This window comes from Pantherophis guttatus, chromosome 5 (genome assembly GCF_059756535.1).
Source record: "Pantherophis guttatus breed Tessera chromosome 5, ASM5975653v1, whole genome shotgun sequence".
In the NCBI taxonomy this organism is placed as follows: Eukaryota; Metazoa; Chordata; class Lepidosauria; order Squamata; family Colubridae; genus Pantherophis; species Pantherophis guttatus.
In genome coordinates, this window is record NC_142067.1 from 96399887 (window position 1) to 96426817 (window position 26931).

Genomic DNA, 26931 nt, shown 5'->3' on the forward strand with positions numbered 1-26931 from the left:
TGCAAGCAATAAAAACACTATTTAGGAAATAATAATTTAAAAAACCCAATACCCAGCCCCACAACTATACACAGTCAAATGAACCTGTTGGCAAAACCAAGTCTTCAGGGCTTTACGAAAGAGTGTCAAAGTGGGGGCCAGTTTAATCTCTGTGGGGATGATGTTCCAAAGGAAGGGAACCACCATGAGAAGATCCTTCTTCTGGATTATGCCAGATGCATCTCCTTAATGGACAAGACTCGCAACATTCCTTGCCTCCCCTCTCTAGGTGGTCAGGTGGATGTGACCGGCAAGAGTCCCTCGGATAACCCAGTCCCAAACCATGAAGGGCTTTAAAGATGACAACCAGCAGCTTGAATTGCACTTGGAAACAAATTGACAGCTTCCACAAGAGAAGTAACCCATATGCACACCTAGCTCTGCACAAAACCATGTGGGACATTGAATTTTGAACCAAGTGGAGCTTCTGGATGCCTTTCAAGGGCAGCCCCATGTAGAGCCGTGTGTTGTAATAGTCTGGCTAAATTGGCATGATGACACGGAATTTTTAGAAAGCTAATTAAGAATCCCAGTTTGGTGTTGTGGTTAAGGCACTAAACTGGAAACTTAGAGTTCTAGTCCTACTTAGGCTTATTTGCCAGTCCTTCTCTCTTAGCCCTAAGAAGCAAGCAAGGGCAATCCATTTCTGAATTTTTGCCAAGAAAACTCCAGAAACCCATCCAGGCAGTTGCCTTCAATGACTTGAAGGCACACATGCATATAATCATGTCTACAGTCTAATATCTAAGATATATTAGCTAATACAAGGGTTTGTGAAAATGTTATATATCCACATTTCTTTACTTTCTTATTTCCAGCTTTTAAAAGTCAAAGTATTTGCCTCAGCCAATCTGGTTGGTTTACATTATTCTGTTGATGGGAATGAATTTAGATGAATGATTCACTTATTCAGTATTTTTATAATCTCACATAAAATTCCTTTAATTCCTATTATGATTGAATTGTGGTCACCACCTTTTTTATGAAGTGAAGCAGAAACACCAAGATAACATATTAAAAGGAAGTGATGAGAACCTCAGATTGAAGTAGATTATGCCCTCAGTGGATAAGTGAAAATCCACTAATGGGAGAACTAGAAAAACAATGATGCATACATCAAAAACTGAATGGTTATTAGATACATCATGTGTAAAGGTATCATAAAATGTTATTTGTACATGTACATATATTTTGACTTGTAATACTTATGGTACATTATTTTAACTTGTGGGAAACAGCATCGTTGGTGTTCAGATTTGTTAAGAGGAACTAATTCTAAGACATGCTACTGGCATTGCTTTGCAATGGCTTTTCTCATTTGTCTTGTTGGTTGATGGTTTATTTATATTTGGATCTTTCTGCAATCTAGATGATTATGGGATGTTAATATGGTATAGAAAACACTATATCAATGGAAAGCATGCAAGTCAGCATAGAATCAGATCTCAGTAATAATGGCAATTATCTCAAAATCAAGTAAAGCAGAACCTTTCAGAACAGCATCTTTCTGAGATGCTGGAAGGGACATCTCAGGAAGGGAAACTGCTCAATCTTCAAAGGTGGTTTTTCCAGAGAACTGGCCCTGTTGCTGAGAAGGCTGAAGCCTAATGAAAATCTTCTGCCACCCACGAACCCTGAGAAAGCAGCTAGTGTCAGCAATTGCTCACAATAAGAGCAGACCAGAGGCTGTCATAGTCTATGACAAAGCAAATGAGAAGTTTAATCAACCACACAATTCCCACACAATTGAAGAAATGGATGAGAAGGAAGCAATGTCTTTAAAAATATCTTTTATGTAAATATAGTTGTTTCTGTCACTTACCATCTAAACTCCCTGAGTCACTTGGGGTTTAATGACTTTTTTTTCTATAGGAAGTTTTTGCTGAAACATTTTGTTTTTCAGTTCTAATTTATGCGGCAATCTATTCTGGAGATCTGTGATTTCAGCAAGAGTTTTCTTTCACTTTTTATTCTATCCCAACTGTATTTGGATTGTGGAAAGTAGATAACTCTATACATAGAAATACACAGTGAAAATTTTGTGGATTCAGCCAATAAAGCTTGAGAATATAATGATAATCTGAGGGAAATTAACACATTTTTCAATTAATTCAATAAATGACCTACTTCAATGAAGGTCTCCTATGAATGACAGATCTTCAACTTCATTGAAAATCTAAATACCAACAACCAACGGATTTTCACTGGTGAAAAGAAACAGCATCACACACACAAAAAAGGGAACTTTGTATATATCTATATGTAGCAGTCATTTCCCCTCTTTTAGGCAATATGCTTACTCTTGGCAAGTATTGATTCAAACTCACACACACTCCCCACCACAACATTGCTACACCATGTGGAAAAGGTATTCTTCAAGTGACTTTTCTAACAAATGTTGATTGGGAAATGTGGGGAAATTTCCCTTGCGTTTTCTCTGGGGTATTTAAGACCATCTATTCTTCTGTGTGTTGTAGTTATCTGGATATTTCTAAGGCCAGACAATGAAGAGCTACAGGTAAGAGAAAATGGGGTTGTTGTTGTTTTTTAAAGTTGAGGTGGAAGAGAAACCAGTTGATTGCATTGTTAGGTAGCCAGAGTAGTAGAAAGATAGGGAGTTTGACTATTAAGTGGAAGGCAGCTTGATTATTCTTAAACGTTGTAATAAATCATATGTGGAGAACTTTCTGGAAACATTTATGGGAATGCACATTTTCAAAAATTAAAAATACCCTGCCTATAAAATTGGATTTAATTCAAGAAGCAATAGACTCTTTTTATTTTTGTTTCTTTTGTTCGTATACAACAAAAGGAAAATTATATGGAATATAACAATGTTTGTTTTTGTCCCTTATAACAAAGTGGAGGCTAGTTCCTCTTCCAAAATATAGTTTCATCTACATGGTTGTTATGAGCTGACATACACAAGAGATACAAGATATAAGTAACGAGAGAAATAGAAATGAAATTGGTTCCAAATCTCTAGCCTCATAAATGACTGGCCCTCACTTAGTATTATCCAGAATTATCAGACAGCATGGTTAAACACTGTGCTGATTAGAAGATTTGGGAATGGAAAATTCAACACATCTGGAAGATTCTAGATTAGAGGAAGTCTGGTGACTTGATAGTTGTAGATTAGGGATTCCTCACCATCATCTCAAACCACCTAGGATATTCTTTATCAGTGTTGCTGACCTTTGTTCACCCCCCAAAACCCGTTACAAAGCAATGAGTTATTTATTTATTTATATATATTTTTATTTTGTTGAGTACATATTAGATAATATATATAAGTATAAGCATGAATTGAATACATAAAATGAATACAATTAAAGGGAACATTAGGACAGGGACAGTAGGCACACTTGTGCTCTTATGCACGCCCCTTACAGACCTCTTAGGAATGGGGTGAGGTCAACAGTAGACAGTTTTAGGTTAAGGTTTTGGAGGTTTGGGGATGAGACCACAGAGTCTGGTATGCATTCCAGGCATTAACAACTCTGTTACTGAAATCATCCTTTCTGCAATCGAGTTTGGAGAGGTTCACTTTGTTTATATCTATTGTGTATTGTTGTGGTTGAAGCTGAAGTAGTCATTGACAGGTAAGACATTGTAGCAGATAATTTTATGAGCTATGCTTAGGTCATACCGAAAGCGGTGTATTCTAAATTTTCTAAACCCAGAATTTCAAGTCTGGTGGCATAGGGTATTTTGTTACAAGCAAAGGAGTGGAGGATTCTTCTTGTCAAATATTTCTGGACACGCTCAATTGTATTAATGTCCGATATGCAGTGCAGGTTCCAGACAGCTGACCTGTATTCGAGAATTGGTCTAGCAAATGTTTTGTATGCTCTGCTTAGTAGTGAAATATTACCAGAGAAGAAGCTACGCAAGATTAGATTTACAACCCTTAATGCCTTTTTGGCAATGTTGTTACAGTGGGCTTTGGCACTTAGATCATTTGATATGAGTACTCCAAGGTCCATGACAGAGTGAGGGTCATCTAGAAGGTCATATCCACTCAGCTTGTATTTAGTGTTCTGATTCTCTTTGCCAATGTGTAAGACAGAGCATTTGTTGGTTAAGATTTGGAGTTACCAATTTTTTGACCATTCCGACACAAAGTCAAGGTCTTTTTGAAGGGTAGCAGCATTGTTGGTGGTGTTTTCTTTTGCATTATGGTAACTTCTTTTTTTTTTTCAATTATATGAAACTGAAAGTATTAGAATCAGAGAAGGGGAACCATCAAATCAAAGATGTGTTAAAACTTGGAGATGGCAATTTAGAAGTTCAAGTCTTAAGACAATAGTTAGACTACTAACTATTCAACTGAGTGCTTTGCATAGTCAGGCAAAAGCCAATCCCTATAACTCCAGTAGGGATACTGAGTGACTGGTCATTGTGATGCTGTGCAGATTTTCAGTGGTGGCAGCTCATGCAGTTTGTTCAGGGGGGGATCATCGTCACCAATTAATGGTCCAATATTAGTCCTGATCTGCAGGCCAATCTGGGATGGAATTCAGCCTGAGGCAAAAAACAAAATAGTCTAGCTTCATACTACTCTATATACTGGGGGTGGACAATTAATTTTCCCGGGGAGCCACATGGGACAGTTGTGGAGGGCTGAACCAATAGGGCTATGAAGTTGTGTAGGCATATGCAAATTGAAATAAAAATAGTGGTTGCTTTCAAAATAAAAGCAATGTAGTTGTATTCCATGCATGGCATATATTTACATTTTATTTTTAATTTCTGATTGACCTCACATGGGCCATACAGGGGTAGCCAAAGGGTCGGATGTGACGTGGGAATAGCAAAATGCCAAGGTCTGCTCTATAAAAGGTTTCACCAGTCCAGTTGGGCAGATGCTCTCATGTCTGATTCTTAGCCTAGGGAGCTTCTGTTAATTAATTAATATTAAATTAATTATTAATTATTAATTAATTTTAACCATGGTATCCTTCTGGGACGACTAAGGGAGTTGGGAATGGGAGGCACTGTGTTACGGTGGTTCTCCTCCTATCTCTCTGGTCATTCACAGTCAGTGTTGGTAGGAGGACAGAGGTCAACCCCTAGGCCCTTCGTTTGCGGGGTGCCTCAGGGCTCGGTCCTCTCTCCCCTCCTATTTAACATCTACATGAAACTGCTGGGTGAGATCATCCGACGATACGGGGTGAGATATCAGCAGTACGCTGATGATACCCAGCTGTATAATGCTACCCCGCGTCAATTTAGTGATGCAGTGGATGTGATGTGCCAGTGCCTGGAGGCTGTGAGGGTGTGGATGGGAGTCAACAGGCTCAGACTTAACCCAGACAAGACCGAGTGGTTGTGGGTATTGCCTCCTAAAGACTATGTTGATTGTCCATCCTTGGTTCTGGGGGGGGGACAAATTGTCCCCCTCAGAATGGGCTCGCAATTTGGGTGTCCTCCTAGACTCACAGCTAAGATTAGAGCAACATCTGACTGCTGTGGCTAGGGGGACCTTTGCACAAGTTCGCCTGGTGCACCAATTGCGACCCTACTTGGATCGGGAGTCTCTCCTCACAGTCACTCATGCCTTTGTCACCTCATGGTTAGATTATTGCAATGCGTTCTACATGGGGCTACCCTTGAAAAGTGTTCGGAGACTACAGTTGGTTTAGAATGCAGCCGCGAGAGCTATTGTGGCTGCAGCTAGATACACCCACATTACACCAATTCTCCGCGAGCTTCACTGGTTCCCTATTGGTCTCCGGGCACAATTCAAGGTGTTGGTTATTACCTTTAAAACCCTACATGGCTCAGGGCCAGGTTATCTTCGAGACTGCCTTCTACCACATAGCTCCCAGCGACCGGTAAGATCCCACAGAGTTGGTCTCCTCCGGGTCCTGTCAGCTAAACAATGCCTGCTGGGGGGCCCGTGGGCGAGGGCCTTCTCTGTGGCTGCCCCAGCTCTCTGGAACCAGTTACCTCCTGAGGTCCGGACCACGCCCATCCTATTGGCCTTCCGAAAAGCAGTGAAGACCTGACTTTTACGGCAGGCCTGGGGCCGTTGATCTCGCTGTTGCGATCTTGTGAGATCTGGCCATGAATGGTGTGAATGGGTTTTAATGTTTTAATGTTTAAATGTTTTTATAATGGTTTTTTTAAAAAATGCATTGTAAGCCGCCCTGAGTCTCCAGAGAAAGGCAACATATAAATTGAATTAATAATAATAATAATAATAATTAAGTATGTTATGAGAAGCATGAGTTTTTAAACCCATAGTTTGAACAATTACTACTTGTTTCCTGTTGATTCTATGCCAAAACATTCCCCACTTTTCCTCTCATTTATACATCAGTATCAGTAGGAGAATTTTTTTTCTGGCCAATAATCTGCTTCCCAATGTCACTTGGGATTAGTTCATCTGGATTGTTTTATCTGAAATTACAAATGGCGAAAGAATATCTGCTGTTGCAGAAATCAAAGCTGTTCAAATCACAATTTTATTCCTGCCCCATGATTTGGTTAACTGTTGGTTGAATAAATAGCCGGGCACCAGGTCCACTTATCACACTAAGGCAGAAAACATAATTTATAAATTGCAGTACTGTCTGGCAATTTAAGGCACTGCCGAAGCCAAACAATTCACATTAAGGGATTAGCGCTCTGTATGAAACAAAATACAGTACAATTCTTCATAGTATGTCTTTGTGGGATTTCAAATAGGCATATAAGTAAAGCCTGTCAATTTTATTCAGAGACCTGCACTGCAGAGGGGGACCACTTATGTATTTTCATGCCCCCCCCCAGTTCTGAATTATATCCGGCTGTAGCATGCATGAGGCAAGGTTCAAGTTTCACATCACAATTGCAAATTTGAACAGGCAGGAAACAAATTATTGAGTAATGAGTAAAGTACACTGTATTCAGATGCCTCAAGGTTAAGCCACCATGAATATAGTTCAAGCATTTTTTCCTGTGTTATTCATAAACAATAGCCTTGTAGCAATAATTCTTGAGCAACAGACCTAAACGGTTCATTAACTTGTGCTGTTCGAGGAAATAAACTAGTTCCACTAGACCTTTGCTGTCAAAAGTTTGGAGTCCTTCTAAACATTCTAGGTTATTTTAGTGTTCACTTTTGCCCCTACCTCCCCGCCCCCCATATATTCAAAAGAAAGTAGTGGAGGATGCAAGACCTCCAACCTGTTTGAGATGGCCAAGATCCTTGCAACACTATGCTTTTTTTTTTCCATCAAAAAAGGTAAAAATGGTAGGAATTGGGGAGAAGAGGGGAGGTCAGCAGCTTCTCAGCCTCCTTTGCTATGCTAGGAGGACTAACAAAATAGCTGCTATGTGAGAGCCCCAGCTATCTTGCTCCACCAAAAGATGAATCAGTTGACAAGGAGGAAAGATAGCTGGACTCTTTATGTTAGATGTAAACAGAAGCAACATCAGGTACGCCCTCAAAGCTCTGAAGTTTTGTGTACCATGATTTGCCTTCTTGTTTTAATTAGATATATTTCTGGTTTAGTCAAAACTCAAACAGAGGTATAGATATAGGTAGTTCTTCGGGTTTGAAGAAGGCGCACTGTTTTGCACTTCAACATGGAGGTAGGTCTGCAATCCCTGGATGGAAGCACAGAGTATAGTACTGGAAATCCATTGTTGTAATAACTGTGAATGTTATTTTGTGATGCTGTTCAGGTTGTTGTTTTTTTAATCAGTTTTTGGTGGCACTTGTTTTCAAAGCCAGTCGAGGCTTCATAGCACAGGACTTGCCAGTGGCTTCCCTCTGCAACTGCAGCTTTAGTTCTCTTAACTGGATGTCAAAGTGGCATAGGATCGCCTTCACAGCAACCTAGTAGTTCTTGTGTGGATGATCTTGAGGTTTCTTCCCAGTTACCAGTACACTATAGAACAATTGGCAAGGCATACAGTGGTAGTCCATTCTGATGATGTGTCCCACCCATCGCATCTGGCTTCTGGTAATCAAGGATTTAATGCTGGTGGACTTTGCATGATCCAAAATCTCAAAGTTAGAGACACAGTCTTTCTAATGAATGCCAAAGAGGCAACTGAGGGCATGCATTGAAATTTCTCCAGTTATTTGATGTACCATCAGTATAGAGTTCAGGACTCACATCCATATTACGAGAGAAGGGATGACCACAGCCCTGTAGACTTTCAGCTATGATTGTTGTGTTGAGCATTCTCGTATGCAGCTACCACAGAGCCTGGCAGCTGGCATCCCTTGGAAGTTTTGGACTTCAGCTTGCATTAGAATCATCTAGTATAGTCATAAAAAGAGACTGTGGAACAGGGGTGAAATCTAAAATCTTTCGCTACCGGTTCTGTGGGCGTGGCTTGGTGGGGGGATGTCCTGTGACTGAGTGGGCATGGCCAACTCAATTTCACTCACAGCCACGCCCACTCATGCCCACAAGACCCCATTCCACCAAGCCACGCCCACAGAACCCGGTAAGAAAACTTTTTAAATTTCTTTCTCCCACGGCTCCGCCCACCCACCCCATTCCCCGGACTCCTACAGCTCACCTTTCTCCCGCAGCTTGCTGTCAGGGAAGGCAAGCACCCGAAAGGTACCGGAGTCACTCACTCTCCTTCTTGAATGAGCCGCTCTGGTTCATGCACCTGCTGCGCAAGCGCACACCCAACCTGCCACTGAATTAAATAAACGGTGTGCGCTTGCGCAGCCGGCGCGTGGACCAGAGCGGCTCATTCAAGAAGGAGAGTGAGCAACTCCAGTACCTTTTGGGCGCTTGCCTTCCCTGACAGCCAGCTACAGGAGAAAGGTGAGCAGTAGGATTCCGGGGAATGGTGCATTCCCCAAGTCTGGGGAATGGGGAGGGTGGGCGGGTGGGCGGAGCCTCCAGCTGCCATTGCTACCGGTTCTCCGAACCACCGACCATCATTGCTACCTACTCACCCGAGCTTGTCCGAACCGGGAGCATTTCACCCCTGCTGTGGAAGTTGTTTAAAACATCAGGAAGGCACCAGCTTGCTTAGCTACCTTAGAACAGAAGTGAGATTCCTTTCATGGCAAAGCATTAGAAATGACATGCATGTTTAGCATTCCTTTTCTATATGAGTATGCACTTCAAGTCAGTGTTGACCCCTGGTGACTATCTGGACTAGTTTCTACAGTTTTCTTGGCAAGATTTCAGAAGTGGTTTGCCCTTATCTCTTTCCAAGCCTGAGAGAGAGTGACTGGCCCAAGATTGGCTTTGTGCCCGAAGCAGAGCTAGAACTCACAGTCTCCCATTTTCTAGTTTGATGCCTTTAACCACTACAGCAGAATGGCTTTCTATGGCATTTATTAGCAGAATCTAAGAGCTTCCTGAGCCTAGCATTCACATGCTACCTGCTACCTGTATCATTCTAAAGCACAGAGTAAGTTGTCCATCTCACCCATAAGGCAACTTGCTCTACTACATGTTGCTCAAGTGTTCCCAAGTTCATAATTTGGACCTGACTTGGACATATTTGTCAAGAAAGTCTGTTGCTGGTAATATGGAGGGCTTACTGGAATTTTGTTTTCATTTGCAGGTCTCCATATGTCATCCCTGATTTTTCTCTTTCCTGTTTCTTATGGAAAGTGGTGCCCAGACTCCTGTGCATTTTCAGTGCTAATATGCTCAACATTTCTGCCTTCCGAATCCATCGTGTGGAAAGTGCAGGTGAAAGTTCTCATCATGATAGACAATCCATGGAAAGAAGAGACTCCTATTGTTGGTTCTTCTGGTTCTTCTTTCTCTTTTTTAATACAAAGTAATTCTGTGTTTACGCAGATGACTGCCAAGATCACACCCTGTACTCCTGGCCTACTTTTGTCCTGGAAGGAGAACCCACGGTCCTAAAATGTCTACAATACAAAAATACAAAGTCTTTTGATCTGTCCCTTAACCTGACTTGGAAGAAAAAAGGTTCATCAACTATTATCCCTGCAGGATTCAAGGGGCCAAGAATAACGTCACAAGATGATGCTGTCTGGCTTTTACCAACCATTCTTCAGGACAGTGGGGAATACATCTGCACTCGAAGGTGGGCATACAACTCATGGGGTCGTTCAGTTTTACATAGCTTAACTTTGGAAAGAGAGTGCATTTAGCCAGAAGTAGGTAAGAGGTTAGTGGAAAAGGCACTAGAGTACTAACACAGCACTCACAGTATACTCTTTGGAGAAAAGTTGTTTCTTGTACAATATATCTTATGTATGTTGGATACACTGTTGGAAAATAGTCCACTTTTATTAACACAAAGCTTAACTTGATTTAGGATCAAGGAATAGGACAAAATACATTTAATTTGCATATTTAAATAACTGATCGGGTTTTTTTTAATTCCTGGACTAATGTAAACATAGTTTACCTCAGACTGTGCAGCTTCCCTGAATTTTGTGATATATTTGGTGGTTGACAATAGAATAGAATAGAATAGAATAGAATAGAATAGAGTAGAGTAGAATAGAATAGAATAGAATAGAGTAGAGTAGAGTAGAGTAGAATAGAATAGAATAGAATAGAATAGAATAGAATAGAATAGAATAGAATAGAATAGAATAGAATAGAATAGGACAGGACAGGACAGGACAGGACAGAATAGAATAGAATAGAATAATATAATTTTTTATTGGCCAAGTGTGATTGGACAAACAAGGAATTTGTCTTGGTGCATATGCTCTCAGTGTACATAAAAGAAAGAATTAATGGTGGGATTAATGGTGTCCACCTTAAAATTTATCCATGATAACAAAATGATGTCTGAGTTACGAAACTACTGTATATTGACGATTGACAAAAAATCAGATTAGATATAATTTTTACTATGTGAGGAGTTTGAGAGTTTAGAATTTCTAAAACATGATTCAGTGGGCTGCTAAATAAAGCATCATTTCAGTAATTTAGTCAATGCTGACTACTACTTTAATATAATTCTTGATTAATGTATGGGCCACATTGAAGAGTGATAACTTACACACACACATATAGTACTTTTATACTTTCCAGTCAGTTTCCTCCCAGGAAAGCAAAAAGTTTTCATTGGCCACGGATTTACTCTATCAGTCCAAAAATGTGATTCATGGGTAACTAGCTGACTTTCAGCCAGTCACTCTCTTTCAACCCAATTCATTTCCCAGGGTTGTTGTTGTGGAAAAATAGGATATGTTCACTGCCTTGAATTACTTGTAAAAATAATAGAGGTGGAATATAAATAAACAAAAATAAATAATTATGGCCCATCACTACACATAGAATGGAGGATTTTGTATAAATATACAAAAGTATGAAGGCTATTGCTTAACGCATTGTAAGCCACCCTGAGTCTCCAGAGAAGGGCGGCATATAAATCAAATTTAAAAAAAAAAAATTGAGAAGGTTTCTTTTTGCATTGGAGAGATTTCAGAAGTTACTTTTTGCATTTTTATGAGAGCTCATAATCATTTTAAAAAGCAAGCACCCTGAAAGAGCTACTTGAGATCTGTCCCTATTTATGTCCCTCAACATGGATGCAAATGCAGGTACAGCTCTTGATTCTATGAAGTTGTACTTGGGCATATTTATGCGACCATTAAGACGAGCGCTTTACTATAGCTACACTTTAAGCTTAGGACTTTACTATAGTTTTCTTTTGGAGAAAATGGTAAGGAGAAGGCTTACTTATGAGCTAGGCAATCAGTCGTAAAAGAATTAGCCTGGGTTTTCATCGACCTCTCATTCTGTTCCAGAAAATCCCCCAACTCTAAGGAGTGGGGGGTAAAAGAAGAGCACCAGGATTTGTGTGGCAGGAGTGTTTTCAACAAAATCAGTGGACACAATTCAGTGTGTCAGTACTGTCCAGTTTCTGGAATTCCTATTACATATTGTCTAAAACAATTAAATATGAGTAATAAAGAATGAAAAGTTTCACCTTTGTGTTATAATGCTGCAATTCCTCATTATGAATTTATCTTTTCCCTGCAGGAATTCCTCTTACTGCGCTAAAGTGTCAATGCATTTAAAAGTTGTCAAGAGAAACGAAACCAATAATATTTCCTATCCTCAGAAGGCATTCCTGCTTAGTTCCGGAAAGATAGTTTGTCCTAATCTAGAAAATTTTATACAAAACAATACCAATTATGAACTCAAGTGGTACAAGGTATTATTTTCAAATCATTTCTAAATTTCTACATGGGGATTTGAACTTGAATTTCCAATATTCAAAATTCACTAAATAAGGTAAAGAATCTATGGTCCTTCAGAGCTTAATGGATTGCTGGTTCCATTACCTCTGATCATTATGTTCTGTCTTAAACTCAGGGAACTATACAACTATCATTAGCTCTATGTTATACATTACAAACTGAACAGGAGGAAATATTCAATAGTGATCAGCTTGTGATCAACTCTGAGTTATAGTCTAAATGAGGACTGTATTATAGCTTCATTTGACTTCTGGAACACTCAGATCACCGTATCATTGTAATTCAGCAATATTGTTTTCGAAACCTGCAATGATCTCACATTGTAGACTTTTTTCCTCTTGCATTTTAAGACATTTTTTTCCCACCCCTCAAAGTGCTGACTGTTAAACAATAGCCTTTTCTCCACTAGAGTCTTTGAGCATCTTCATAGCATCATCCAGCCATTGTGGCAGTGATATCAAACCTGTTCTCATTACTATTACTTTAAATCAATAGTATTTGGGTGATTGTAGAAGATGCTATAAATCACTATTTGAAAAATGACACCCCCCCTTCTTTGAACCTGTAATAGATAATTAAAGGTGTTAACTCAGGTGAGTTGGATATGCTAAAACCTATTTATTAAATATATCTGAAGAAAATGTGTCTCTGCATCAGGTGGCCTATTTTTCATAACATTTTCTTCTAGGCTTCCTACTCCAATTTGACCTTTTAAAAAGTTATTGGCATGCTACAAAGCAAAGAACCAGCCATGTGAGAGAAAGCATCTCCTGACACCCATCGCATGCTCTCAAAATCCCAAAGGTTCCCGCTATTGGTAAAAAAGTAGGCCACTCTCCAAAGAAAATAGAAATGGCCCTGACCTTGCTATTATTTTGAGCCAATTCAAATCTTTGCTCTTTGCCCATATTTTTTTAGTTCTGTCATGTTTTCTATTGTCTCCTCATGTTGATTTTAGATGGTAATTTTTTTTCATTGTATTGCTTTTTGTACGTTTTTGTCTGGATGACTTAATCTTAGCTACTTTTATAATTTTTGACAAAAATCACTTTATAGTTTAAGAAATAAATATCAACCAATCAAACCATATAGATTTAGGTTTCTAGTTTGGAAAAAGATATTTGATTATTTTGAACAAGTTATCAGGCATTCTTGAAAAAAAAATGCAGGAGATCTCCAAAGATTGGTGTCAATCATGTCAACAATATGATCATTAAACCAATCTGGACATTTTAAATAGTCCAAAGTCAATGAAAAAAAATATGCAAGAAGAAAATTGGCATTACCTTTGCACTGAAGCAAATCTGATACTGCAATTAACCGTTAAACAGCTCCTTTCTTTTCTATTCATCTCTAGGACTCTATACATCTGAACATGGATAATAAGAAGTTTGCAGCTCTGAATGGCACTAATTATCTCTTGATCAATCCTATTTCAATGAATGATTCAGGCTATTATACTTGTGAAATGACCTTTGAGTTTGAAAAGGAACAATATACTATTACCAGAACTATTCAGCTACAAATACTTGGTAAAAGAAACACAAAAACAACCAAAACGTGTTGAGTAAATGGAATAGTTATAACTATTAAATATGATACTAACAGTTGTTCTTTAAAAGTTAATTTGATTTTTATATAATGAGTTTCCATCAGGATAAATTTTAGAACTTGGGGTAGGGTTTCAAAGTATAGAAGATGGTACTGTAGCTCAGTACCAATTTTGCAAGAAAAAGGTTACAGTGTCAGTAGTTAATTCCAAGTAAGATGGTGAAAAAATCCTTTCTGTGACTCTTAAAAGCTGTGGCCAGGGTAGACAGCACTTATCTAGATGGCACAATGGTCAGTTTTCAAATAAGGCAATACTATTTTGGCTTACATATACAAGTGGTTTTTATTTCTGCTAATTCCATTGGATGGCTAGGTCATGATATATAAAAGTTTTGCAACCAGCCTTACAAATTACTCTCAGTTGTTGGATTTGTTTCTTGATGTAAGACCAGAAGTATGATACAGTAAAAGAAATAGAGATGTGTAGTATGTATTCTACTAGTACTACTACTACCAGTACTACTACTACTACTACTACGACAATCGAACATCAGTTGATTCATCCAACCTTTTTTCTGTGTAATTGCAGATGCACAAAATCTGCTTATCTCTAAATATAAATAGTTTGCTCAAAAGTGATCTGGTAGAGAATTGTGAAAAAAAATAAGATGTAAACAGAAACTTCCTTATCTTCAAGCTTCTCAGCATTAGAGCTGTCAAAGGCCAAAATTAGGAGATTATCCAGTTCAACATTCCAGCTACTTGCTTCAGATAACTTTCTGAAATAACTTCATGGACTGACAACATAAATCTTTAACTCTCAATGGAAGCTAACCCTGATGTCTTAAACAAGGAAATGTAACAATTATATCCAAAGACAATTTCAGGCAAATAGATGTACTTAATGATGCAAAAAATAAACTAAGGCATGAGATTTTCTTTAGAAAAAAAAAATGGTTCCAGTCCCATTATCTTTTTAAAAGTTTTTAAACTAGCTTTCTTTTGATGGATTGAACCATAAACAATATGGGAATGTGTTGCCTATAAGTAGCCAAAAGATGGCAGTAATGTCTACATTTTTCCTCTTTGCCAATGTTAAAATGTTTCCAACTAGCAGGGATCTTTTTTTTTTTTTTCTGCTTTAATTTATATGTCGCCCTTCTCCGGAGACTCAGGGCGGCTTACAATGCCTTAAGCAATAGCCTTCATACTTTTGTATATACAAAGTCAGCTTATTGCCCCCACAATCTGGGTCCTCATTTCACCTACCTTTGAAAGGATGGAAGGCTGAGTCAACCTTGAGCCTGGTGAGATTTGAACTTGCAGTAATTGCAAGCAGCAGATGTTAATCTGTTCATAACAGTGCTTTAGTCCACTGTACTACAGGCTCTTGCCTTTATCTTCTATAAAATTCAGAAAAACTAGCAGAAAACCTCTATGTTTTAGGTAGTAAAGACAAGAAATCTACAATGCCTCTTAAAAAGGCCTAAGGTGAGGTAAAAGGTAGCACTGGAAATGGACTTTACAATATATGCTATACCCCAGCATGCATCAGTGCTAATTCCTATGCCAATTATATCCTTTCAACTGCCCAGTCTGGTGCTGAAAACCATCCCTTTGCTCTTTGTTTTTTGTTGTTGTTGTTGTTGTTGTTGTTGTTTTTGATTTTGTAACTTGAAGAGAACAAGAATTATTTAGTTTTGCATTTTCTTTCATGCTATAAGATATGTCCTTTACTGCTGCTACAGCTGAAACAAACCATGAGCCTACTGGAGTTACAGTCCCCATTTCTCCCGCTCTCTAGAGGACCAGATTAGTTAATTCTGTTCTGGAGCTCACAAAGATGCAATTGTATTCAGTATTTTACTTCTTCTTCACACCACTTGCTGCTCTAAGAATTTGTCTACATTCCCAATATGTTAAATAGAGCAAGCAAGCAAGCAACTAAACATGGTTTTAAAAACAGATTGAGTTAATGCAGTTTCCTGTTTAAATGCCCTGGATTTTAAGACCATGATGATTATAGAAATAAAATGAACTGCTGTGGGTATTCTGTTGCTAACCCCAACTCCTTGGAAATGATCACCGTTTAATTGTAGAAAAGAGTGCATATTTTGGAAATATTAATAAGCATGTTCAGTTGGATAACCCCCAACTCTTAAACCACAGGGTATAATATGAAGATAGGCTCAAGCACTATCCACTTTTGTGAACTCTAGCATGCCTACATGACACCCTGTTTTCCACAGATCCCATCACCTATGGATCTCTGGGTAGTCACTGTGAAATGTCCAGATTTTTGGCCTTACGATCCACCAAGTCTAAAAGACACAAATGATCAGCTATTGTAGGAAGTGAGGTTTATATTTCTGGAAAACTCCTAGGCTGAGTAGGCTATCTTTATTTTATTAATGAATCAAATTTATATAGTCGTCCATCTGATAGGAAGTGATTCTGGGTAGTATAAAATAATCCTTATGTTTCAACTCTCCGCCAACAGAAAACTGCCCCCGCAGACAGCATTACAATGGCTTACTCACAGCCTAAATTACAGTTCAACATGTGAACTAGAACCTGGGCCAAATATTGACTTTGAAATTTTTGATTGTTGATTTTCAGTTTTATCCAGTTCTTTGGAAAAGATCACTGTGCTCTTATAGCAGTTATTCAAATGCATGCATGTTGTAATGATAATATATTGTTTCAAACATCTAATGGTTTCTCCTGCTTTTTTCACTAGAACAAAGGAGAAAAAATGTCCCCGTGATTGTCAATCCAGATGAAGAGATTACATCAGCAGCTCTCGGTAAGGCCAATAATTTATTTAAGGTACTTTTTTTAAAAATTTGATTTATATGCCGCCCTTCTCCGAAGACTCAGGGCGGCTTACAATGTGCTCAGCAATAGCCTTCATCCTTTTGTATATATTTATACAAAGTCAGCTTATTGTCCCCACAACTGGGTCCTCATTTCACCTACCTTAGAAAGGATGGAAGGCTGAGTCAACCTTGAGCCTTGGCGAGATTCGAACCCTGCAGTAATTGCAGGCAGCTGGTCTTAATAAGCTTAATAACAGGGTGCCTTAAACCCTTGTACTACCAAGGCTCTTGTGCACAGTGAGGGCAATGGTCAACCTAATGTTGACTGATTTTCTGATTCTGGCAGAATCAGATTAGAAGCTCAATAATGCTAGTCTATTCTTCATAAACATCTTACAATAGTTGTCAACCCTAGGATACATTCCAGCTCAAATTACAGCTAATGTTAATAATGCTAAATGTGTCAGCTAAGCCAACCTTGTCTGGGGTCGGATCAGTGGTGGGATTCAAGTAATTTAACAACCGGTTTTCTGCCCTAATGATTTCCTCCCACAACTAGTTTGCCAAACTGCTCAGAAAGTTAACAACCGGTTCTCCCGAAATGGTGCGAACTGGCTGAGTCCCACCACTGGGTTAGATGTTAAACAGATTTAGGCTTTATTAGAAGTTGGATGGGATACTAACAGTGAATGGCTGAGCTGTGGGTTTGCTTGATTTGAAGAAGATTTTTCACTGGTTAGCATGGTATCAGGACCAAATTAAAAAAACAAAACAAACCAAAATGTTGAATGAATATATACCGGTACATTGTAGCCTTAAATCAATGTCTAAAATGTAAATGAGTTAAACTGTTGGTGACTTCATAGACACTTCCAGATGTTTCTTAGAAACAATGAAGATGTCATTTACCAATGCAAACTTTCTTGTGGGAAGTTTTTTTTTAACATCCTGGTCTTGCACATAGCCTGAGGATTGTGCATGGTCTTCTATTCTAATTACCAATGACAGCCATGACCTTATAGATATTTTCCCAAAATTTGGGGAGAAGTTGCTGTCTAGCTGATTAGGTTCCATGATGGAAGCCACAATTATTTGGAAGCATCCAAGTCAGGTATTTGATGCCAGTCTCCAGATATTCTTTCCTGGATTTTTTGCAGTAATGGCCCAACTTGGGCAAGTTGAAAGAAGAGTTTCCAACACTTCTTTTTCCTTGTGCTGTTTACATGGCAAAGATATATAAGCAGTAGTCAAAGGAGCAAACAGTGAAATTCTGCATAGTGCAATATTATGTGCATAGTTCTGCCCGAAACCATGAATATGTGCAATGACCAAATAGGAAAGGGCAAATCTGATTCTGTGACCACAGCATTGGAAGGAAAGTAGAAATGCCACATGATGCATGTGACAAGATCGGGTTTCTTCTCCTCTTCCTCCAGTTGGCTAGCCCACTGGATCTTTGTTCTGGATCTTGCTCCTGCAGGGAGCTGGAGTAGCCCTGATAGCAAATTGCAACACAGCCTAGCATAAAAAGTGACGTGCTTGTACAGAAGGTAGCTAATGTGAAGTTCAGCAACGAGTGCATGAAAGCAAAAATAGTCTGGACTTCCTGCTGAAAAATATGAGATTTCTGCTCAACTTGGCCTACTGGATCTCTGTCTCTTCCTTGAAGGATGAGCAGAAATTTAACAACTAGTTTTCAAGAATCAGACCAAGCTGGATAGGTAATAACCCTAATAAAGAACTTCATTTGTGAATGAATTGAGTGTACATTCTAGCACCATGATGGTGAACCTATGGCACGCGTGCCCAAAGTGACACACGAAGCCATATCGCCCAGCACGCACACCTTGTCTGTTTGTCTTCTGGGTTTCTGGCGTGCATGTGCACGTGTCGATCAGTTGTCCTTTGCATGCGGCAGTGCTGAAAACCAGTGTGTGCATGCGCGCTGGCCAGCTGATTGTCAGGTATGCATGCGTGCCAGAACCCGGAAATTCGGCTTTTCCAGAGTGTGATCTCTGTGTGTGCATGGCAGTGCTGAAAACTGGCCTGAGCATATGCCCTGGCCAGCTGATCATTGGGAGAGCATGCACACTAGAACCCAGAAGTTGAACTTTTCTATAGCGCAGTCCCGAAGAGCTTGCATTTCCGCACAATCTTTTTGGCACTCACCATCACTGTCCTAACAGATTGCTCTGCAGGAATAAGACAAAGGCACAAAATAACTGCATTGACTGACATGATTTTGGATTCTTGAAATAGAACTATGACTCAAGAGGGATGTGGTTGAGGGATGTGATATTGTTAGTTCAAGGAATGATTAGTTAAATAACATTGAAATTGTTTTTTTTTAAATTCTGCATATACTGGGTAAGCACTATAACGCTAAATAAATTGTTCAAATCTCAATGATATTACCAGCATACTTTTATTCTCTTGACTTCAGTGTTGGTCTGAAGAACTTGTAGGGAACTAGTAAGTTCTGTAAATATTTTACAAGCAGTAATGGGACAATAAAGTATTGTTTGTTTACAGAAACATAAGCCGGTTGTAAAAACAAATTAAACTCTAAATTGGGCATAAAATGAGTTTGCCAAAAATACTGATGCATACAACACATAATATGGAGTCATGAGTAATCATAGATTACAGATGAACAAGAAGTTCAAGTGCTTTAAATTGCTCTTCCTGTAACTATCCATTATCAAGCATTATGGTATGATGGTCAATATTAGTCACCTTTTATCAACAAGAATAAAATAGAAAACAGAAGAACAGAAAAACAAATATCTCACACTAACAATAAGAAAAAAAGGTGTACAAAAAGGGAAAAGAAAAAAGCCCCAAATGTCAAATAGATATTATTATATCTACTGTATATATATATTATTATATAATATACCCTGTTTCCCCCAAAATAAGATATCCCCTGATAATAAGCCCAATTGGGCTTTTGAGCACATGGCAATAAGGCCAAGTGCTTATTTCAGGGTTCAAAAAAATATAAGACAGGATCTTATTTTGGGGAAAACACGGTATATAGATATATATTGTTAGTCATCTTGATTAGAACTGCTAAAAGGGAAGCAGTTTTAAGCTCACTTTCCCACACTCCAGAGGTGGGAGAGAGAGCAATTTTGCCTGCAGTAAAGTTATTGAAAAAAGGTGAAGATTTTAGATTTTAGAACTCTTTATTGGCCAAGTGTGATTGGACACACAAGGAATTTGTCTTTGGTGCATATGCTCTCAGTGTACATAAAAAGAACAGATACATTCGTCAAGAAACATACAACACTTAATAATAGTCATAGGGTACAAATAAACAATCAAATCATACTAGGAAACAATCAATATAAATCATAAGGATACAAGCAACAAAGTTACAGTCATACAGTCATAAGTGGGAGGAGATGGGTGATAGGAACGATGAGAAGATTAATAGTAATGCAGACTTAGTGAATAGTTTGACAGTGTTGAGAGAATTATTTGTTTAGCAGAGTGATCGTGTTCGGGGAAAAACTGTTCTTGTGTTTAGCTGTTCTACTGTGCAATGCTCTATAGAGTTGTTTTGAGGGTAGGAGTTGAAACAATTTATGTCCAGGATGCGAGGGGCCTGTAAATATTTTCACAGCCCTCTTTTCGACTCGTGTAGTAAACAGGTCTTCAATGGAAGACAGGTTGGTAGTAATTGTTTTTTCTGCAGTTCTAATTATCCTCTGAAGTCTGTGTCTGTCTTGTTGGGTTGAAGACCCAAACCAGACAGTTATAGAAGTGCAGATGACAAACTCAATAATTCCTCTGTAGAACTATATCAGCAGCTCCTTAGGCAGTTTGGGCTTCCTGAGTTGGCGCAGAAAGAACATTCTTTGTTGTGCTTTTTTGATGACGTTTTTGCTGTAATGTGTCCATTTTAGGTCTTGAGATATGCTAGAATCTAGAAATTTGAAGGTCTCTACTGTTGATATTGTGTTATCTAGTATTGAAAGAGGTGGTAGTATGGGAGAGTTCTCTAGGCACTAATGTGGCCAAATTATCCATTCCTAAATGCCAAATGGTCAACAACATTTGGCAATGATGATATTCATATTTTGGTAGGGATTTTTTGGGGGAGTGGATATATTGCACTTATATCAGGTGGTCATGAACAGAATCTGCAGTATTATCCCTATTCCCCCCGAAGGCTTTAGGCTGGGTCTTTGATCATGCCTGTTACTTTGGTGAAATGAAAATCAATGGCTTATATTGATTTCCTGATTAGATGAAACTGTTTTCTGGGGTACTTGTCCAATTCCATATTTGCAGTTGCTAAAGTGGATTCCTACCTGCATCTCATAACTATTTGAAATCCAATAGGGTTACAGTATTTCAGAGTAATTTCATGAGAATTGCAAACTGGTACATTCTTGAACTAATACCAGGACTAATAAAAATTAAACAAAAACCATTATGCTGACATTAAACCATCTCATTAAAATCGAGTTACCTCATAGCTACTTAATCCTGGTTGCTAAAAGAAGAATGTTCTTATGAAAATACCTTAAAAATTCAAAATTGGGGTGATTTGTTCCTGTGGACATATATTCTCTGGTGTATATGTATTTATTTTCCTTATTTTCCTTTCATTTCAAAACAGGTTCTCAACTCATTATCCCATGTAGAGTTTTTATTGGAGCAAATAATCATTCTGATGTTGATGTCTGGTGGCTGGCTAACAACAGTTATATACAAAACATTTACCCAGACAGAAGAGTTAAAGAAGGAGAAACTGGGTAAATGTTTTTATTTTTATTGCTTTTAAAATAATAACAGAAAAAAACAAAATCTATATATTCATTCTCAAAAAGAAAAGAAAAAATACAGGTGCTTAAAAAAAAAGTGAGAAATTACAACAACAAAAAATCCATTCATATGTCTAATCAGGTCTTCAATCCATTAAGTAAATGGAACCATACATTTTATCTTTCCAATGTTGCAAAATCAAACTTTTCGCCATAGTGAGGGCATGGAAAATCAAATGTTGTTTGGTTGTCCAATTCCAAGTATGAGTCGGAATGATTCTCAATCATCCAAGTCATAGTTGTCCCAAAGGTGCTTTTTCCAAGAGGTCAGAGCTGAAGAAGCTTCTTGGATAAGAAGCGAAACATCTTCAAAGAAAAACAAGAAAGTCCAGTTTCCCCTTGAAAAAGCACCTTTGGGACTTAGAAGTATGAGGTATATAGTGCACAAGAATATTATCATTTGAAAATGTTAGTTTTTGTCACACAATTATATTTCTTTCTTCCTTCAAAAGTTAGTAAGTATAGGATATTGCAAAAACACATCTTTTTAAGAAGCATTGTTCTTATTACATCTCCCAAAAATGCTGTCTTAGACAATCTATTCTGTTCAAAAGTAATGGAATCCAATAAATTATAAATATTATTTTTAGTTGTATGAATCATAGTTTAAGGTGCATTGATACCCTTGCTATAAAGGTTAAAGGTTAGGGTTAAGGCTATTCGATTGTCTACATTCTCTCTCCCTCTCTTTCTCTTTCTCTTTCTCTCTCCCTCCCTCCCTCCCTCCCTCCCTCTCTTTCTGATTCAAATGCTGTTGAAATGTTAGGTTATACCAGGTAATATCTTTATAGGACATCTAAAAGTCAACAACTGGCTTATGTTTCTGTGATTTGTAATCTATAAGCCTTGCACAATTTTCTCTTCAAATACAACGTTTGGATATATTGCACTTTAATTTCCACTGTTCTATCAGACATTAGCCATGATGGCTATAGATTTTGAGGATAGACATTTGGGGCAAATTACAATTATATCATGTGTCTCATGATATAATTGCAAATTGTCCTTATATAATTGCAAACAATGCAAATTATTTAATTCTTGGCTCTTGCACGATGCCACACATGATTTCTTTTGTTGTCTATGTTAACCCCCTCCTGAAAACACCATTAGTGGAAAATGTATTTGAACACCTCCATAAAGTTGCCAGGTTGTGGACTTGCTTAATGTTTTGTCAAATATCGTTTGCTTCAACTTCACTTGGAATAATGGCTTCACATCTAAATGGTGATAACTTGAGAACTTTTCAAAGATACATTGCATATGTGAATAAATTAGCGCCAATTAAAGTCAAAGTAGACTGATGGATGACAGTAAAATCACTTTTCTACATCTGTGTCTTCCCTTTAATCTAGTTTAGTGTGATAGACGAGCTATATAATTTTTAGAGCAAAAGAGATATGTAACTGGATGCGTAGTTACATCAATTCTTTTTCAGTTTAAGTTTTCTTATATTAACAGCAGAGGTCAGGTGAGAGGGAAAAAACTCAAATAGCAGGATTTTATTTATTTTTTGCATTTAGAGTTTTTTTTTTCCTAAATGAAAAAAATCAAGGCTATATCATTCTTCATTCAGTTGTCCTTTCCTTCTGAGCACTTCTACCTCTCTGCCTAACAATATAAATGATTATATTCCCTCCTAGGCAATTTGTAGAAAATAACAACAGATCTGTTGAGGTGCAATTGATCTTTGACTCCATCACAGAAGCCGATTTTCATACTGATTTCAGATGTGTGGCACAAAACGGTGGTGGGAATCGTGTACAAACAGTGACAGTCAAGGAAAAAAAGAAAGGTCTGTATAACAACCCAATTATGCTTATTACCATCTTTTCCTCATTATTTTTATTCTGGTGACTCTGATAATGGCCATTCATTTTCTCATTTTGTAAATATGGAAAGAAAGTTAAGGAATAAAGTGCCCAAAGGTCTGGAATAACTTCTGGTCAGGTCATGTTTATATTACATGATTTCTAATAAGTTGTTTTCCTTTCAAATAATTACAATTTCTCTTGGCATGTTTCCAAAGGAAGTGGAGAGGAAATTATGTACATACAAAATTATCCAGTTTTGCCAAAGGTTATCCCACATTTTGCTTATTACTGCTATGTAATGAGTTTTTTAAATTCTCTCTGGAATCCATAACATGTAGCTAATAAGCAAAAATTCTCAAACTACTGTATGCATCATACAGATCACATGATAAGTTCCTCAGTAAATGCCACATCTCTACTAGGGCCATTGAATCTCATTTGGACGGCTTCTTAGGTGACCTTCTTCACACTAAACACATTGATTTTCATATGAAATCAGACATGGTTCCAATTTCTGTTCTACCTCACCAAGTTGGACGGGGGGGGGGCATTTTCCTTCACTGATGTGAAGAAGTAAGCTGTACAAACAGCATCTACATTGACCCAAGTCAAGCATTTGGGACCAGGGCAAGATGTAATATGCTATTTATGGGTTCTCTCATTTGCTATCTTCAAGCAAAGAATAACTATCGTATCTCATGATTGAATATATTAGTTACAGCTTGGAAAATGAAATACACACACACACACACGCACACGCACATATTGAGGGGGGGGGAGACAGATTAACTTTTCCAAGATTTGTGAATAGGAAACTGATGTAAGAATCAGATTACTCTTAGTCAACAATTTTATTGAATTGAAATAAACATCCCACCAATATTTTTCCCAACCTGGCTTGCTGAATTTTTCTGAAATTATTGTTCAGTCCAATGTTTTGTGAGAACTTTAGTGTTCTGTTGGGGAATAGTTTGCTCAATAGTTTGTTAAAACATTGAAGGAATTCATATGAGTTGGCAGAAGTGCAAGAATGGGGAATATATGTATCTTCAGGTGTTGTTGAACTGTAGCATAAATGTATCCCAATATCACCTGAAAAGTCATAGATTAGATTAATTACATTATATCAGTGCAACATGATACCTAAAAATATTATACACCTTCAGAGCAAAGGACAGCACTGAAGGGGGTAAAAAGCTTGCAGTTTATAGGCTGTTATAGTTTCATACTTTTGGAAGCATTTGACTTGCCCCATTTTAAAGCTGTGCACTGATTGTATATTCTTACAAAATTTAACCAAATTTCTTTTTATTGCCATAAATATGGCATGTTGTTGTTTTCTATTCCATCTGCTACTAATAAAACTTGTGTTTGTGGGAATCAGGAAGCTTACAAAAACAATGATTTAACCAATGCATAGTATGTTGTCTAATGTTGGTTTTTTCTTTCTTTCTTTCTTTTTTTTTAAAGACCGCGAGTTGTCTTGGTACTTGGCAGTTACTCCTGTGGCTCTGGCTATTCTCATCATAGGAGGAGTGTACTTGAGTAAATACTGGAAGCAAAGATCTACGAAGGGTTATGTTGTGGCCAACTCCTAATGAATATACTTTTATTTCTTATATATTTTTTATTTTAGCATCCTAAATGATTTTCTCATCTGTCCTAAGATATCTAGAATCCTTTCGGTTGTAAATAGAAATGAAGTTGCTGTTTTGATGCTTGTTAAAAGAAATCTAATGCAAGTTTCTATAATAGCAAAAATATAATAATTGTATTTTTAAAATGTTATTTCTAATTTGTTATTTCTAATTTTACCAGTGAAATCTGATACAGAAAAGGAACTTTAATAGTAGTAAACATGAATCATCTACTATCTTATTTAGATTTTATATTAATGGGGGGTATGTGTGTATACTTTATAAATTGCATTTAATTTTTTTAAAAAAATATGATTAAATTTAAAACAAAGAGAGATGGCAGAGAAGAGACAGAGGGAGAGACTTTCAGTGACTATAAAAAAGCCATAGTTCTTTAAAAAAACCTAAGGAAATTAATCTTCCAAAGGAAAAAAAAAATACATCGTGAACCTACCATTAAGTTATAATTCCAATTTTTTACTTCTTTAGTACCAGAACCTTATTTTATATTTGTTATTGCAAGTTATGCAAGTTATATGTTAAATATATGTCTGATTTTTTGGAACTTTGGAAGCCAGTAAGGTATTAAAGCTGAACAGGGAATATAGCAAATTTTGTTAATTGTATTATAATAATAATTGTATACATTTGATGTCATATAATAAATTATATTCCTTCTCCAATTTTACTGTTTTTACTGTTTACTGTCAACTGATTAAGAGTAATTATGAAGGCTAATATCCAATTTTAGTATTCTACAGTATATCATCAGCATCAGAAACTTGATTTATTTACACTATTACAAATTTTTTTGCTGCATCTGATGTTGCCAAACTGGCTCATCCATATTATATGCACAGAGAATTCACCTGTCTGCTGAAAGTGTCATATAATCAAGCATCCTTTAATTAAACCAGATTATCATCCCTGCTGTAATCATACGAGCCTACACCATAGTAATATTATCATCAATATTTTTTGACTTACATCTGCAGAATCCAAGTCACCAGACCGTGGTGGAATTCAATTTTTTTAAACTACTGGTTCTGTGGGCGTGGCTTGGTGGGCGTGGCATGGGAAGGATACTGCAAAATCTCCATTCCCACCACACTCCAAGGGAAGGATACTGCAAAATTCCCATTTCCTCCCCACTCCTGGGGGAAGGAGATTGCAAAATCTCCATTCCCACCCCACTCTGGGGCCAGACAGAGGTGGTGTTTGCCGGATCTCCGAACTACTCAAAATTTCCACTACCAGTTCTCCAGAACCTGTTAGAACCTGCTGAATAGCATCCCTGCACCAGACCCTTCTTAAAGTGACCCAGACCATATTAGAGAAATATAGGGCAGAAGATGGTCTGTGAAAATTGTATAGGCATCTGGAGGAAAACATTGCCAGGATCCAAGCTAGATACTTGTTGAGCAAGTCCTGATGAACTGACAGAAACCAAGATAGCAGCAAGATAGGACAATCACTGTGTCTTGTTCATCTCTTGTTTGGATATGGCAATGTGTCTTCCCTGGGGATGCCTTTGAAGAGCAGTCAGAAAAGATAGCTGATCCAGAATTTAACAACTTGAACAGCCATAAAGGTAAAGGTTCCCCCTCACACATATGTGCTAGTCGTTCCCGACTCTAGGGGGCGGTGCTCATCTCCGCTTCAAAGCTGAAGAGCCAGCCCTGTCTGAAGACATCTCTGTGGTCATGTGGCCGGCATGATTAAATGCCAAAGGCGCACGGAACGCTGTTACCTTCCCACCAAAGGTGGTCCCTATTTTTCTACTTGCATTTTTACATGCTTTCGAACTGTTAGGTTGGCAGAAGCTGGGACAAGTAACAGGAGCTCACTCTGTTATGTGGCACTAGGGATTCAAACCACCGAACTGCAGACCTTTCTTATCGACGAGCTCAGTGTCTTAGCCACTGAGCCACCACATCTCTGTGAATAGTCATAGAGACATCGAGCTGCAGTGGTTGCAAGACATAGAGCTGCAGTGGTTGCAAGTTGGTTTTCAGGTACAATTAAGGTGCTGGTTGTCTCTTTTAAAGCCTCTTTTAAAGGACC

At 38.0% G+C, this 26931-nt stretch overlaps 1 protein-coding gene across 1 annotated transcript; it reads left to right on the forward strand.

The window, feature by feature from the left end:
* Window positions 1–2543: 2543 nt before the first annotated feature.
* Window positions 2544–24828, forward strand: IL1R2 (interleukin 1 receptor type 2). The gene is made up of 9 exons (XM_034420713.2): window positions 2544–2557; window positions 9577–9707; window positions 9819–10071; window positions 11991–12165; window positions 13569–13743; window positions 16503–16568; window positions 21212–21347; window positions 23060–23211; window positions 24701–24828. Exons 1-9 carry the CDS (start codon window positions 2544–2546, stop codon window positions 24826–24828), a joined length of 1230 nt encoding a protein of 409 aa, XP_034276604.2.
* Window positions 24829–26931: the final 2103 nt, after the last annotated feature.